The sequence below is a fragment of the Vidua chalybeata genome, chromosome 3, assembly GCF_026979565.1.
Source record: "Vidua chalybeata isolate OUT-0048 chromosome 3, bVidCha1 merged haplotype, whole genome shotgun sequence".
NCBI lineage: Eukaryota > Metazoa > Chordata > Aves > Passeriformes > Viduidae > Vidua > Vidua chalybeata.
In genome coordinates this window covers 42091010-42106676 of record NC_071532.1, presented here as the reverse complement: position 1 = coordinate 42106676, position 15667 = coordinate 42091010, and the positions used below count along the sequence as shown (strand labels likewise).

General features: G+C 35.9%; 1 protein-coding gene across 3 annotated transcripts in view; it reads left to right on the top strand.

Annotated features, from left to right (window-relative positions):
- The window catches only part of TTC13 (tetratricopeptide repeat domain 13), a 39734-nt gene extending 24190 nt beyond the window's left edge, over positions 1–15544 (top strand). Inside the window, exons 16-23 of one of the 3 annotated variants that reach the window (XM_053937089.1) lie at positions 3272–3355; positions 4802–4886; positions 7186–7292; positions 8646–8781; positions 9452–9531; positions 10672–10750; positions 12244–12323; positions 15382–15544. In XM_053937089.1, the coding sequence (XP_053793064.1) occupies positions 3272–3355; positions 4802–4886; positions 7186–7292; positions 8646–8781; positions 9452–9531; positions 10672–10750; positions 12244–12323; positions 15382–15505 (775 nt within the window). In that variant the 3' untranslated portion in view covers positions 15506–15544. Of the gene's footprint in view, positions 1–3271; positions 3356–4801; positions 4887–7182; positions 7293–8213; positions 8312–8645; positions 8782–9451; positions 9532–10671; positions 10751–12243; positions 12324–15381 lie in introns of those variants that run through there. The other 2 variants (XM_053937088.1, XR_008429731.1) reach the window with 2 other exon arrangements.
- The last annotated feature ends 123 nt before the right edge of the window (positions 15545–15667 follow it).

The following is a 15667-nucleotide window of genomic DNA, read 5'->3' as shown; positions in this document are numbered from 1 at the left end:
CTCCTTTACTTGGAGTGGTTAATGCAGCATTAAACTCCAGTGCAGATCATATACTTTGCAAGATGTGCTGCTTTTGAACAGTCTTGTGTTCAGGCTTCTCTCTTCACTCAAGTCAAGGGTTACATTTGGGCTCCAAGCTGTTTCTGTCTTTGCTGTTGCTACATTCCTGTCGTGTTTTATGTACAATGCAGCAGAAACCACAGCCATCTGTACTTGGAGACAGAGATGCATTCCATACTTCACCTGTTTCTTCATGGTTTTACTTCTAAATGGGAGAGTAAAAGCCTAACTTCTAGGTGATCTGTGTTGGCAGAAAGGCTTTCATGTAACAGCATGAAACTAATACTGAACATTTAATCTGTGGAAATATGTCCTTGTACAGAATCTCTGTGTCATGAACACTTGTTTTGCAGTGGCCAAGGTACTTGTTTTCCTTTCATCAGGGAGTGCTGGCAAAACTGATGATGTACTATTACAGCTGTTTTGGTCATTTTATAGAAGTCTGAAGCAAGCTTCATGAACATTCAGAACTGTAGGCCCACAGTGAGCCTAATTCTAACCTTTTTGGTTTAGCTCGGCCTTTTGGGGATCTCATCAGCATTTTTGGCTGTGCTTGTTTCATAGATAACTAGTGGTTCTCTGAAAAATACTGGTTTGCTGCCTTTTATGAAGAAACAGTAGATTTGAAGCACCCTAAATACCACTGCCTTAGGAATTGCTTGTGCTTTAGTACTGGATGGTGATTGCATTCTTTTTGACTCTGGAAACCTCTTCTGGTTTGGTCATTCTTCAGCCTTAAGTAATAACCACTTTCTTTGATCAGCTTTCTGTTGTGATTTGTTTCTCCTTTTGGCTCCATCCCGATTATTTCACATGATGTGAGGGATAAAATAAATGAACATATTAAGTGGTAATGGTTGTTTTTTTTTTTTTTTTTTTAGTTTTGAAGCATGTTCTAGTTCACAGATTTCTAAATTAAAATTTCTTCTTAAAGAATTACGCACATTTGTATAATTTCCTTTTTACATTACTCAGCTTGTAAAATGGCTGCTGATTGAAGAGACTAATAAGGCACAGAGCTAATACCCTTTTCTTGATAACTGAGATGGATTTAGGGTCTTTTGACTGTCCTTCAGGAAGATATACTTTGTTTTATAGTTAGGTTATGGTTTGAAAGTTATTCTCATATCCATATGACTAAGGCTGAATTCTTTCTAAAATAGCATGGCTACCTGACAGCCATGCTGTCAGTGTAACAATAGATTTAGGCTGACAAATAGCAGTTTGCATGGTTATTATGTATATTAAAATAAAAGCTGTTCAGTCAAACAAGAAGTATAGCAACAGAAGTTGGGTGTTCTAGCATTTGTAAAAGATGTAGTCATGCTGAGCTCAAGCTGTTCTCTAGGTTTTATTTCATCTGAATTATACACCAGGAATTTCTGTGGGCAGAAATACTTGGATTACTTGTCTGTTAGCACAACCTTTTTCTTTACTTGAATTCTTTCTTTCCATTGGAAGTCCAGTATTGTTCAGTGATTCCTGTCAAATAAGTCTTGTCATGGAGGCATTAGCATTCAGTGTCTGCTGAGGTGTTTTTTTTTTTTTTAATTTGTTTGTTTTTTGGTTTTTTTTTTCTTTTCTTTTCCAGAATGGCAAAATGTTTGGAATGTGTCAGAAAACAAAAACCTTTTTTGTTTGTTTTGTGCCAATTTGGGGACCTTTTTAAAAGGTACATAAGAAACATCTTGCATTTCACAATTGTTGATAGGAATTCAGATCTTAATGTTCTCAAGATGCAAGTGTGTCATCTGTCTCTTTGTTGGTCTATAGACAGGGGTGAATTTGGCTTATCTCCTTTCTGGCTTAAATGATCAAAGCTAGTAAGTTTGATTTAAAGTAGAGAAAATGTTTTGGAAAGCTTTTGTTGTTTTCATAGACAAAGCAAGGATTTGTGATCAGCTAAACATTAATGATATGCTTAATGTCCTTATTAAAAAAAAAGACAGTCTGGAACACTGCAACTTTGGAATTCTTGGTGATAGTGTTTACTAAACAAGAAGAAAGAGTGGGAATAAACAGAAATCACTTTTGACCACCCACCGAAAGTCTTTCTTGGTGTGACAGCTTCTAGATGGCCTTATAGAAGGTAGGTCTGCTTTGGACGTATTTTCCAAGATGACACTAAAGGAGAATCCACTTCCTTATGCTGACACGCTACTGCCTGTTGTACAGATATTTTTAATACAGATGGGAAAGGATGGGATGTATGACAAGGGCAAATTATGTATATTAGATTTGTCTTCATCCTTCCAGTTTCTCTGCCTCCCTTTCCTATGTGCAGACATGTGTATGTGTTCTAAATATGTTCAGTTTTTGAGGACTGATTGCTGGTTTTCTGAGACTAGGCCTCCTAAGGTGAGAGACTGTCAAGTGAGACATTAGACAGGGACTTGAGCTGACAAAAATCCCTTAAAGTGGAAAGAAAAAGCTAGGTGTACACAGCTTCCTGTGATTGACAGTGGTTTTGCTTCCTCAGAGAGCGATAATGCTTGCTTTATAAAATCTTGTTTTGTAGACTGGGAGAAGAGGAAGGACTCCTACAAGTGCAGTAATGGTATGTAATTTTTCCTCTGAGTGGTTATAATCCTAACAGATTTCTACCACATTTCTACATTTTTTTTTTTTAAAACTTACTAGTCCAAGGGAAAAAGCAACACCTTTAATGTTTTTGTTTTTCAGTTACTACTTGTAACTGTTGGGTTTAAAAGCAAAAATACTTCAATATAGAAGGACATAGGTGAATAAAGAAAAATACATGTGGACAGTCAGAGCGGATCAACATATATATTGCCAAATATGTAAACTGGACCATGTTGGTTCTCTAGATGTGCAAATTGAGATTTCTTATCTAGTTGTGTTGTATCTATGAGTCAAGGGAAGATTATATCTTGTACAAATTGGTAATTATTATATATAGATAGGATTTGCTGGAATCAGGCACACTAAAATGGAGAAATATGCATGGAATGTAGTTTATCAGAGAACAACAATTCTAATGATACATGAGTTTGAGCAAGTTCACTATGTAATCTATATTTAAAATAGAAGATTGGCAATTTACCACATAGATAAATCCTACATGGTTCATTTCTTTAATTTACAGGGCAACTGTGAATAAAATTGTGTCAGATATTAATGACTAATATTTGTGTCCTGGAATGTTGAGTTGAAAAACAAGACTTGAAAAAATCCTTTCTTTTCTTTGTAGGGGACAGGTCATTAACATGCGGTACCTGGAATACTTTGAGAAAATTCTTCATTTTATCAAAGACAGGATCCTTGTTTATCATGGGTAAATTACAGGGTTTTTTCCCCCTGCTTTGTTCTTCTGCTAATAGTGATCTGAATTTTACATAATACTAATTTCACGAAGTCTGAAAGATTTTTTTTCTTAGTTTAGCAAGTTCTGGTTTCCTTAGCATATATAATTGTTTTAATTCTTACAGGAAATGGAAAATTGTATTCAATGGAAAATTGTATTCATAAAGAAACTTAATAGGAAAAAAAACCCTGTGAATTATAATATATCTAGAAACTAATAACTGTTTTGAGTTTGTAGCCATGGTTCTGTCATGATTGGATCTCTATTCTTTTTGAGTTTATGATTTATTAAAGAAGTTTGGTTTCCTCCTGGTAGAATCAAGTACAGTTACTCTGACTATTGATATAAATTTATTAAGAAGTGAGGAAAAAAGAGAAACAAAGATGTGGAAGGTAATTTTCATTGACACAGGTGTTTGACAAGGAGTTTTAAATGAGCAGAGAATCTACTAGCTGTTACGTAGATGGGTTGGTAGATGCTGTCCTGGAACTGAAGAGAGTTGTAGAATCTTGAATGAAATAATATGACTAAAGGTAATACGAAAATTGATGTTGGCATCTGTTCTGAATACTGTGGCTCAGTATTTGGATAACATAAAAAACTCTTTTAGCTTTAAGCCCTCTAATTTTCCTCTGGCCTGGTAACTTTTATTCAATACTGAGTTCTGTTTTTCAATCTCATTATGCTGTTTAAATATCAAAAAATGGGAGCACAGAAAATCCTTATAACAGTTGAAAATGTTCAAGTTTTAGAAATTTATGATAGTTGCTGAAAATATGTAAGTTCTGTAGTAACTGGCAATCTGTCCTCTATTGATAGGAAGTTTGTTCAGAGTAAGCCCAGTAGCATTTGACCTTAAACCAGACCAATTTGTGGTGTGATTTCTAAAAGAATTCTGTTCTTAAAATCTGGTATAGTGTAATTAATAATTCTTAGGCCAGTACTGCAACAGGTTTCTTCATGATCCAGCTGTGCCTGCATCTTAAGTATTTACTTGCCTTTGAGGCTACCCAGGTGCGTCTATTTTGTGAAGAATATTTCTAATTTTAACTCTTGTACTTCCATCTTTCCTTACCTAGAACCCCCTGCCCGCACATGCTCATGCAAACACTGTTTGATGCTTTAAAGTGGCCAATAGCAAGAGTAAGACAGAATAGTTGATTAGAATAAGATAAATCTGAATAGTGAAATTGAGGTTTGAAGCTGAAAAAAAATAAGCTGACCTGATATAGCAGAAAATTGCTTTTTGAAATATAGGAGACCATGTGGACAAGTATAAAGGAACTAATTTTCTGGAAATAATTATTTAACTTTCAATAACTTACTTCACTGTGGCTGATGAGGTTAAAGGTATGTTAATTTCCAGAAATTCTACAGATGTTCAACTGTTGTATTACATATTTAATTTTTTTCCAGTGCTAATAATCCAAAAGGACTGCTAGAGGTTCGAGAAGCTTTGGAAAAGGTACATAAAGTAGAAGATCTTCTTCCCATAATGAAGGTAAATTACAAAAAAAAACTTTAATATATGGTAAAAAGCATAAAATGTGTTCTGGGAGATATTCAGTTCCTCAAAATAAAACCATTGTATATAAACTTAAAATGAGTAACTGGAAATACTAGCTTAGTTTACTCCAAATCTGGATATATAGGGTTGAACCTTCCCTTTGAAATGTGCAAATGGGTGATGTATATTTGAAATCCTTGGCCTAACCGTGAACTGGTAACAAAATAATGGGAAACCAAAATGTTAAATGTAATTCTTTGAAGTCAATCTTCTCAACCCAAGAGTCAGATCTGCCATAGTAGGCTCACTCTGTGCCTGTATAATAGGAATGAAAAAAAATGATTGATGTGTCTGTCAGGTTAGGTATATGGAAGCTCTTTTTACTTTTATGTTCATTGGTTCAGCTCAGTATGTGGTGGGGCTGGCACAGGGAAGTGGGGGAATAGTTGTTCCTTGTGACTGATAGCTAAAATGAAGTCCTGGATAACATTTTTGAGCTTAGGAAGACTTAGCAAAAAAGGAGTGGGAAACTTAGAGGTTTTATTCCTGCTGCTGGTGGTCTTTGTCTAAAGGCTTTGGATATATGACCTGCAAAATGATTTATACTCTTATCTCAACTTGAGTAGTAAGGCTTGAGCTGGTTTTAAGTAAAAGTTGTTCTCCTTTCCCCCCCCCATTCCTCCAAATTAATCTAGGGTGAACATACATCTAGGGTGTAAGTATTTGGGGGTTGGGGAAAGAAAGATACAAAATATGCCTTTTTAAAGGATTGTACAGGATTTTCCTCAGAGCAGAATAAAATTTGGGTAGAAACCATTATGCTAATTAGAGACAAATTCTTTACTTTATCTTATGTGTCCACATTGGAATTTTCTATCTAAGCAAAGCAGCTGGGTTGCCATAGAGCAGAGATCTCTGAAGCTGCTTTGCTGATACTCCTGACAGACTGTCTGGGTTTGGATGTGTTCTTGATACTAATGCTCACTTGTGCGCTACAGTTATCTTTGCAGGAACTATGGGGTTTAAGCACTACATTTTTCTCTGGGTTTTAAAATGTGTTGTGTATATATGTTCTTTGAAGACACCCTAATTTAAGAGGTCCTTTTAATATTACTGTCTTGTTCTTGGCTTTGAAAGATGAAGCCAAATGGATACAAACCAAACCTTAACAAAAGTTTTTGCTGAAGAGGTAGTAGGTGTTGGGGTGGATGGACATCTAAGTGTTCCCTCCTGACACACAAATGTGCAATCTGGTTACTTTTTAATTAGTAGGACAGAAAAAATGCTACCAGTGGATTTAAAAAATACAGGTTACTCAAAGAAAATGATGAAAATATATAAATATAGTGGACTGTACATTACTGTTTCAAAGTAAATGTATCAACTGGCAGCAAATATTCTTCCCAGTTTCCATACCTGTACATTTTGGTCTGGTTTGAGTCTCTTGCATCCCATTCCAAACTGTATCAAAGTGGAATGCTGTCTCATTAGAGGCTTTTTGTTCCTTTAAAATAAATGCAGATTCTCTTGAAACAAAACACCCTAGGTCACAGGTTTTGGGTTAATATAAATAACTGCATGAGTGAACACTAGTGCATACTGGTCTTTATTAGTGCCTATATGAGTGTCTGTCTAATAGTGATGTAATTTGGTTATTTGGGTAGCTGGTGAATGCTGTATGTGGAAAGCTGGGTTTTTGGCTTTACGTAAATGCAGTTTTGCCTGGTTTATACAACTCTGGCTACAGTGTTACTCTTAGATATTGTAGCTTTGTAAAATTCTTAAACCTAGAGATATTTGCCTTCTGATGAGGATAAGCATCAACTGAAAGTGGATCACAGTTAAGAAACCCTTATTTTGGGTTGTATTCTAGAATTCACACTTGGACTAATGCAGCCACTTAGTGTGTTTTAGTGTAAACATAAAATGGGGTCTCAAAATCCTGCTTTTCCATTTACATTGTCACACCAAAAGGTTACCATCAACATGCAACTTGGGGAGGAATCTGTACAACTTGAACTGCTTTGTACAGTGGCTTTTCATAAACAGCACATTTTATTCACTATTTAGTTATAAAGTTGAATGCCACTATGCCTCATTCAGTATTTACAGTTTCCATTCAGAAGGAAATAAAGGATGAATGAAATTATGCCACTGACAGTAACTTTGTTCTGTTATGTAAATTGGTCCACATTCATTTCTAGTCCATGTATTTTATGTGCTTCAAAACAATAGGCAGATAGTCTCTGTCTCTGCTACCTCTAATATTACTTTTTTTTTCTTTTAAAAGCAGTTTAACAGTAAAACCAGAGATGGGTTCACTGTGAACACAAAAGTCCCCAGCCTGAAGGATCAAGGGAAAGAATACGATGGATTCACAATTACAATAACAGGAGATAAGTATGTTCACTGTTTTCAAGGGTTAGGGTACATTAAGCAATGATGAACTGTTAGCAATTAATTGTCTGAAATGCCATTTCTGTTCATATAAAGTGGGTTTTGTTTTTCACTAGTGGCATTTTTGTAAAAAACTGAAGTTTATTCATTTGAGTGCTTAATTCCTGTTGTGTTTTCAACAAGAAGGAGATTTGGATAACACTGATGGAACTGAGTTGATTCTCAAACATATAGCACAAAAGTGATAAGAGACCTTGTTTTTCAGCTTATGCCTAAAATGCCTAAAGGGGAAAAATATCAAATATCTTATCTTTATACATATCAAAATGCATTTCTTCTTGTGAGACCTAGTATTTGTGTTGACTGAGAAGTCCTGATTGAAATGGAAATTTATGTGATGTAAGAATAGGAGACACACTCTTCTATTTGAGATTTTGACTTTTTTTAGGTTTGAGATGTTTGCAGACCTTCTATTTGCAAGTGAAAATTTGCATAGTACCTGAATGTATGAGAATACAATCAGGAGGCTTTGGGTCACTCTCTGGGTGAGATAGTAAATGTCTCACTTTATGGATTCTGATTCTTTGTCTTTCTGAAAAATGAGCAAAGCTGAAGCTTAGAAGTGCTGTCAAACTATTAAATAAAAACTTTAATTTAAAAAAGCTTAAATTCTATGCATTGGGTTTTTTCCCAGAATTTGTGTGCTTTCAATGAGTGGCATGGAATCCAAACTTCTCTGCTAAAATATTAATGTATCTCTTGTTTTTTTATTTTACATTCTAAATCACAGGATTATATATGATGAAAGGGCATTAAATATATGGCCTCACTATTTTGAGGAAAACATTTTGGTGTCAGTAAATAGCCTAACTTTTGTTCTGGACAAACTTTGTTCAGTGTCATTCAGTCTGTTTTGATCCACAGTTTGTAACTGCTTTATACCAAAACAATCCTGTTTTGGTAGTTTAGAAATGAAGAAAACTACATACAACATTCTATAGAAAAATCCTAAATCTGTGAAGGTATTTTAAAATTTAATATTTCTTATTTTTTACCCACAATTTAAGTGAAACACTAATCCTTGTCAGGTATTCTTTAATGGAAATACTTCATCTGCTATTAGGTGGCAGTCTTTATATATTCTTTCAAACTTAGGATGTGATGCAGCATTTTTAATTCAGTTATTTTGGGGGATTTTTAATTAAATGGGAAGTAATGCACATGATCTCCTGCTTAAGAAAGATGATAGAAAAAAGGTGATGTGGAACTGTAGTAGATTTGTAATTTACCCTGGATATGCATCAAGTTCTGTTCACAAAATGTCTTACCTCCTTTTCTTTTTCATTTGCTTAACAGAGTGGGGAACATACTATTTTCAGTAGAAACTCAGACGACAGAAGAGAGAACACAGCTGTATCATGCAGAAATAGATGCACTATATAAGGACCTAACAGCTAAAGGAAAAATTCTAATTCTGTCTGCAGAGCTGGGGGTAAGGCTGTTCAAGGAATGATTAATTCCTTGAAAAAGCCTTTTATGTTTTTAATAGTCTCAGTTCTCTCTGTTTAATAGTCTCAGTTCTACTACTTCTTGACAGAGCTCATAGGTGATAAAGTCACTTAAGCCCAATTATGACAAGTACCTTAAGAAGTTGCTATAATTCTGTTACTTTAAAATTTGCTGGGCTTTGCCTGTAGTACTAGAGAATGTCCAGGCAAGATCTCAGTATTGCAATGTGTTCTGGTTTTTTATTTTTCTCATGGGTCTGTGTTCACCTTTGTCATCATCCCTGCAAGTACTGTTTAGGGTTTGGCTCATGGTGGTTACATATAAGATGAGTAACACAAATTCATGAGAAGCGCTAGAATTGTGTTTGTGTTGATTTGATATGCTAGGACAGTCTAACTAAATTTGGGCTTGTGCCTACACATCCTTTAATAGGTGTGTAGATGAACTGTGTTTCATCTAAATGTTAAAGATACAACAAAGTAGTTTGTTCAAACATCTATTAATCAGACTTCAATTTCATAATTTGACATTTTTACATTTGAAATGGTTCTTAAAAAATACTTGTGATAATGTAAGACTTTGCAATGTGTACATTTGTAAGGTATTACCTGGCTGTTAAATTATCTTTAATTAATGCTTTTTTCTTCTCTTAGGAAGTAGATGCTGTTTGCAACTTGATCCTGTCACTAGTTTATTACTTCTATAATTTAATGCCACTTTCAAGAGGATCTAGGTTAGTGTTGGTATTCTCATGTCTGTTACCTTTAATTCCTGCTGTATGATGTCCATGCCTTGCAGTATCTTAATGTATTTTTTAATATTAATATTATTTTTAATAGAGCTGTGTGCCCTGCACAGCTTTTCCTTTTCTGCTGCTGTGACAATGGGAACTGGCTTGGTACTGTTTTAAAAGCTAGTTTGTAATTGCTAATGGTAACTATTCATAGATGCATGTATATTTAAAGTGATGACTAGTCTCAGCTCAGTCTTTATCAATGTCAGCTCACACATTGAGAAGTGTTATTTTTAAATTGTAATGCCTGGTTTTCTAATCCATATTGTGTTACACCACTATAATTTCACTTAGGAAGTTTTTTCTGAAATGTGTATTTAAGATGAAATATACTTCGGCATAACTTTAATGAAGTACACTAAAATATTATTTTAGTAAATTGTTGCAGCTGTTAGGGTCACCAAATGAAACTGCAGGATAAAGTTCCATATATCACAGAACTCTTCAGCTGGAATTCTAGTTTAATGCAAACCTGCGTACATCTAAAACTATTCTGAATCTCTGTTCCACAAAGCACTTAAGCACTTAATATCTTTAATCTTACTTCTAGATACAGTTCAGCATGGAAAAACCTCTGAGATTTTGGGATTTTATAATCAGATTTTGCATTTATCTTATAGAATGTAAAAATTAAGGGACATTCTGTCTGAGATTCACAGTTCAAAAAATTAAGTTAAAAGTTAAATAACTGAAAAACTTTACAGTGCCTCTAGCTCTATTGGAGTAGAGTTCATAAACTCTTGTGGGCTACAGCTGATCTTCTTGGGAACAGGAGTCTGCTTTATTTTCAGCCCTGTGGAGTCTTAAGAGCTCCAAAGTCTGAAAATATGGTTCTGACTAATGTAGAAATAGTAGTAAAACTCCTTAGGTTCATAACTTCATTCTAGTGATGATGGATAGTTACAGTGATTTCACTATTTAAGTGTTTGTGCTTGGTTTTTTTTCCTTCTAAAATAACTGGCACAGTAATCTTTACTAGCCTTCTATGAAAAAATACTATGTTCCATTTCTTTTGTAGTCCAAAATAGCATTATGGAAAGATTTCTACTCCATTTGTTGCTTTTAATTTTATTCTTTTAGTGTGATAGCTTATTCAGTGATCATGGGAGCACTAATGGCAAGTGGAAAAGAAGTATCAGGAAAAATCCCTAAAGGAAAGGCAAGTATCAAAATATCAAAGCTCAGTCTTGAGGGAGAAATTAATACTTGTAAATTTGGGGAAAGAGCTGTAAGAATGAACAGAAGTTGCATGCTTATTTGCTGGAGATAGGTCAGCTGCATGTTATGATGTCTTGCAGCCTGAGAGAGTATTGAAAATTCCATTACTGTTCTGACAGCTGGTGAATTTAGAGGATGGTATGTGCAATAATTTGGATTAGCCAAATTGTAGCAGTTTGGTCCGATAGGAATTACAAATCTGTTGCTGAAGCATTTCCAGTGTGCTGAGCTGCTCTTTTCAGTTTGCTTTGAGAAGGGTTCTGAGAATACTGGGGTAGAATTAGTGATTCTTCTGGTGCACAGCAGAAGTTTTCTATCTGTACTCTCAGCGTATTGTAGAGCTTTTAGGGTTTGATTAGTAGAAATGGATTTGCAATTTCTCTTGATTTCTCCTTCTCCTCTGTATTCTGCTGAAGTCAAACTAAATCCTAGTTGTCCTAGTTTTTAAGTGACTCCATTTGAGTATTATACCACCTTGTTTAATAAAGGATTTCCTTTTCTTCGACAGTTGGAGGTGTTAGCTGTATTACCTTTTCAGCATGAAAGGAGTGAGAATACCTCTGTCTCTTTAATGTATTGTCAAAAGAATCAGTAAAATTCCAGTAAGAATCCAAGTTGTTGAAGAAGTTATCCCTGCATGGATAACTGAAGAAGGGGTGATTTTATCTTTTGTTCTAGAAAGTCCCGAAAACAATGTACTCCTTTGAGTACAATGAACTCTAGTAGCTTTTAAGAGCAAACAGCATTTGCTTAGCAGCAAGAAAGCTTATTTTCAGTACACCATTAAGCTGCTATCTTCCCCATTCTGTGAGAGTTCAAGCTAAGGTAAAACACTTCTGTGGGGTTTCTTAAGTATTTTTTTAGAACTTGATAGAGTAATATTTTGCTGCCTGATTTTATGTAGGCAAGCAGAATTTCAGAATTACTTCTAAGCAGGATTTCTGATTTACAGAAACACTGGGGACATCTTTACATTTGAGGGTTTTTCCTGAAACAGAGTGCCTGAATACAAATAAATTTACTTTTTAGAAAAGCTTTCATGATGTGGAAGAAATTGTGGAATGAAATTGGAATTTATTTTTTGCCTGAGTTGTTAGAAGGGCGAAGCTTGTCCCAGACTTATGACAACATGCATTTTCAGGCTGCTCTGAAGTCAAAGGTGCACAGTAGCCAAGAGTCCTGCTGTTGTCTGACAAGTCATTCAGTAGCCATGGCCAGTGTAGCTTCCAGTACTGGTTGTGTTGGGGTGTGCAAGCCCCACAGAGAATTTTAGTGCCTGGCTTGAATGCTGACTTCAAACAGATGGTGAGGGCACAAACTGGTTTGTAAGCTTACTCCTGTCTTACCAAGAATATAGGTAATAAAGCCCTCAAAGCCCTTCCTAAAGTTAGAGGAATGTCCCTTAATATCTCTTCTGTTTTCTTGAATTTTCAGCTGGTTGATTTTGAAGCCATGACAGCACCAGGGTCTGAAGCGTTTACCAAAATAGCAAGGAGCTGGATGAATCTAAAAAGGTAAATCCTTTTGATGGGGAATGGGGAAATAAAATACGAAATACTATATGTAAAATTCAAACCTATACTAAGAAATGTTACTTAGAAATTACGAGTTTAGTAAAGGATTCAGTGTATTTTTTAACACTGTTTAGGAATTGATGAGAAGATTTGCATTTACATACACAGTAACGTATTTCTAGTCTAACAGAGTAGTTAGTAGTCTAGACATTCAGTTATGTATTATCCTCTGAGGAAATTATTTGGGTTAATGTTTTCTTCGTTTTGTCCAGTGGGTCAAATTTGTCTTTTTATATTTCAGCTCATCATTAGTACATCTGGCAATGAGTGAACAAAGCAAGAGGAATTTTTTACCCTTTTTTAAAATTCCTATGGGTCTCTTCAAATTATGCATCTGAAGTAATTTGCTTATCCTTTAGTTCTGTTTTGATTTGGAGAATAAGTGTTTTCAAAGTAGGTAGACATTTTAAATATGGAGAATTCCATTACTTAGTATAGGTGCATGACTTGTGCAATGCTTCAAATTTTTTATTTTCATATGAATTTATAATTTAATACTGCATACATTGACAAGGAATTAATATTATGAATCAGGTGCATTTGATTGGTCCCCAATTTGTTATTCCCCATACAAAATATGAAAATCAGGCCAGACACAACACCAGTTCTAGTATGCTTCAAGTCAGGGTCAAGACACTTAAAGGGTTCTGAGAGAATTGGCCAAGGTCCTTACAGGGCCATCTATAATCTTGGGAACATGGTGTACATCAGGGGACATTCTTGGTTACTGCAGGAAAGGAAATCTTGAGTTCCACTTCAGGAAGGCCAAAAGGTAACCCAGAGAAACTGTAGGCTGGTCAGCTTCATTTTGATCCCTGGGAAAGTCATGAAGTGAGTCCTCTAGGAAAGCATTTCAGTTGATATTGAAGGAAGAAGTCAGAGAAAACAATCAACATGAGCTTACCAAATATTCTGTGACCCAATGATGGTTCTCTGTGGCAATAAACAACTTTTGGGGATGATAACTAATAAACCAGAAGAAATTCAATAGAGAGCCACCGATATTGCCAATCGTCTGGAGCACATGCCTTAACAGGAGAGAGTTGGGCTTGTTCAGCCTGGAGAAGATAAGGCTTTGATTGAAGAGCATCTCTGCAGGACCTCTGAGTGTTTGGTGGGAGGACAAAAAGCAATGTGCTTGAGTTGAAACAACATTTAGATTTGGCCTAGTCTTTTCATCAGCAGACTGCCCAAAGAGGCTGTGTAGTCTCCACCCTTGGAGATTTCCAAGACTTGGTAGGATAAAGCCCTGACATCCTGATTTGACTTCTCAGTTGACCTTGCTTTGAACAGGATCTTAGATCCCATACCTCCTGAGGTCTGCTCCAGCTTCCTAGAGACTGTGGAACTCTGCAGCTGCTTTTAGTGCCAAACATCTCACACTGATTAGTGTTTCTTGATTTCATTATCAGGGGTTCTGAGCCTGGTGAATTTCACTAGACTATAAAATCCCTTCCTAAGTGAAGAAGGCTAATAAGATTCAAGGACATCTTTGTCAAACTTAGACTAAAAATCTACTTGTAAATGAGTAAAATTCAGTATTCATTAAGGAGTGACATTTTTAAACTACATGTGTAGCAAGTTGTGGATTTTATTAAAAGTAGTCTCTAAGACTACTTTTAATAAAGATATTAAGATATCTTAAGATAGCTTAAGATATTTTAGTGCTACCCATGTGTTTCTGCTTCCCTCAGCTGTACTGTTGAAACTTATGGGAATCCATGTCAAACCAGATCAGGGAAGTCATTCATGTTAAAAATAACCTTGCCAAAACAATTTATTTTTAATCAATACCATTTTGTAGTACAGTAGAATCTAGGGAATCACTGGGTCAAAGTAGAGATGTATAATAGATGAGGAAATGAGCCAGAGTGGAGAAAATGCTAAAGTTGACTTTGCTGAGGAGAAAAAAAAAAAAAGAAATCTGAAGAACTACAGCCCAAAGGACTTGATATAATAACATGAAGGTAATTAGCCTGAGTGGCTAATTTGTCTGTGGTAGACAAATAATAGTGGATATGGTAAATAAGGCTGGGAGACTTAAAGCAATGCATTTTTCTTTAACTTCTGCTGCTTTTGAAAGCTCTTCTATGTGGACATGGTTTTCATTCTGTATGGTGACGGAGTAGTCGTGAAAAGCAAGAGCTGTTTGTGAACAACAGATTCTGAGAATCATTGAATCATTAAGGCTGGGAAAAAACTTTAACATCATTGAGTCCAACTGCTAATCCAGCACCACTGTGTTCACCACTAAACCATGTCCCCAAGTGCTGCATCCACATGCCTTTGATGACTTCCAGGGATGGTGGTTGTACCATTTCCCTGGGCAGCTTATTCCAATGTCTTCACCCTTCCCATGAAGAAATATTTCCTAATATGCCATCTAAACCTTCCTTGGCACAACTTGAGCCAATTTACTCTGGTCTTGTCCCTTGTTAACCTAAGAGAAGAGACCAACCCCCATGTGGCTACACCCTCCTTTCAGGTGGTTTTAGAGGGCAATAAGGTCACCCCTGAGCCTCCTTTTCTCCAGGCTAAACCCCATCTCCCACAGCTGCTTCTCCTAAGACTTGTGCTCCAGACTCTTCACCAGCTCCATTGCCCTTCTCTGAACTCATTCCAGTACCTCATTGTCCTTTTTGCAGTGAGGTGTCTAAAACTGGGCACAGGACTTGAGGTGTGGCCACACCACTGCCAAGTACTGGTGCCCTGGTCCTGCTGGCCACACTATTGCTGACAGAGGCCCAGATGCCGCTGGCCGCCTTGGCCTCACTGCTGGCTCACGTTCAGCTGCTGTCAACCAGCACCCACAGGTCCTTCTCTGCCTAGCAGCTTTCAGCCACTCTGCCCTAAGCCTGTTGCATCACGTTGATTCTAGACACAGGTCCCAAATTTGTTGGAGAAAGTGATGAGGAGAAGTCTGAGTTAACTAAGTTAATGTGCTAACTTGCAGGGAAATTATAAAACTCATTAAAAAATAACTTTTTTCCTCTTTCAGTATTTCACCTTCTTACAAGAGCCTACCATCAGTATCAGAGACTTTTCCAACCCTGAGAACGATGATTGAAGTATTAAATACAGACTCATCTCATTGTCTAAAAAAAACTATAGTTGTTGTATAATTTATACAAATAAAAGGCCAAGAGGTACTGCTTTGTAAATTATTTTGAATGGCAAATTATGGTCAAAATGGTTTGATTTTATTTTGGTTTTCTTAATAGAACAAACTTACTTGACTATTTATCACCAGTAAAAGAAATCTTTCTGTGACCAATAATATTAAA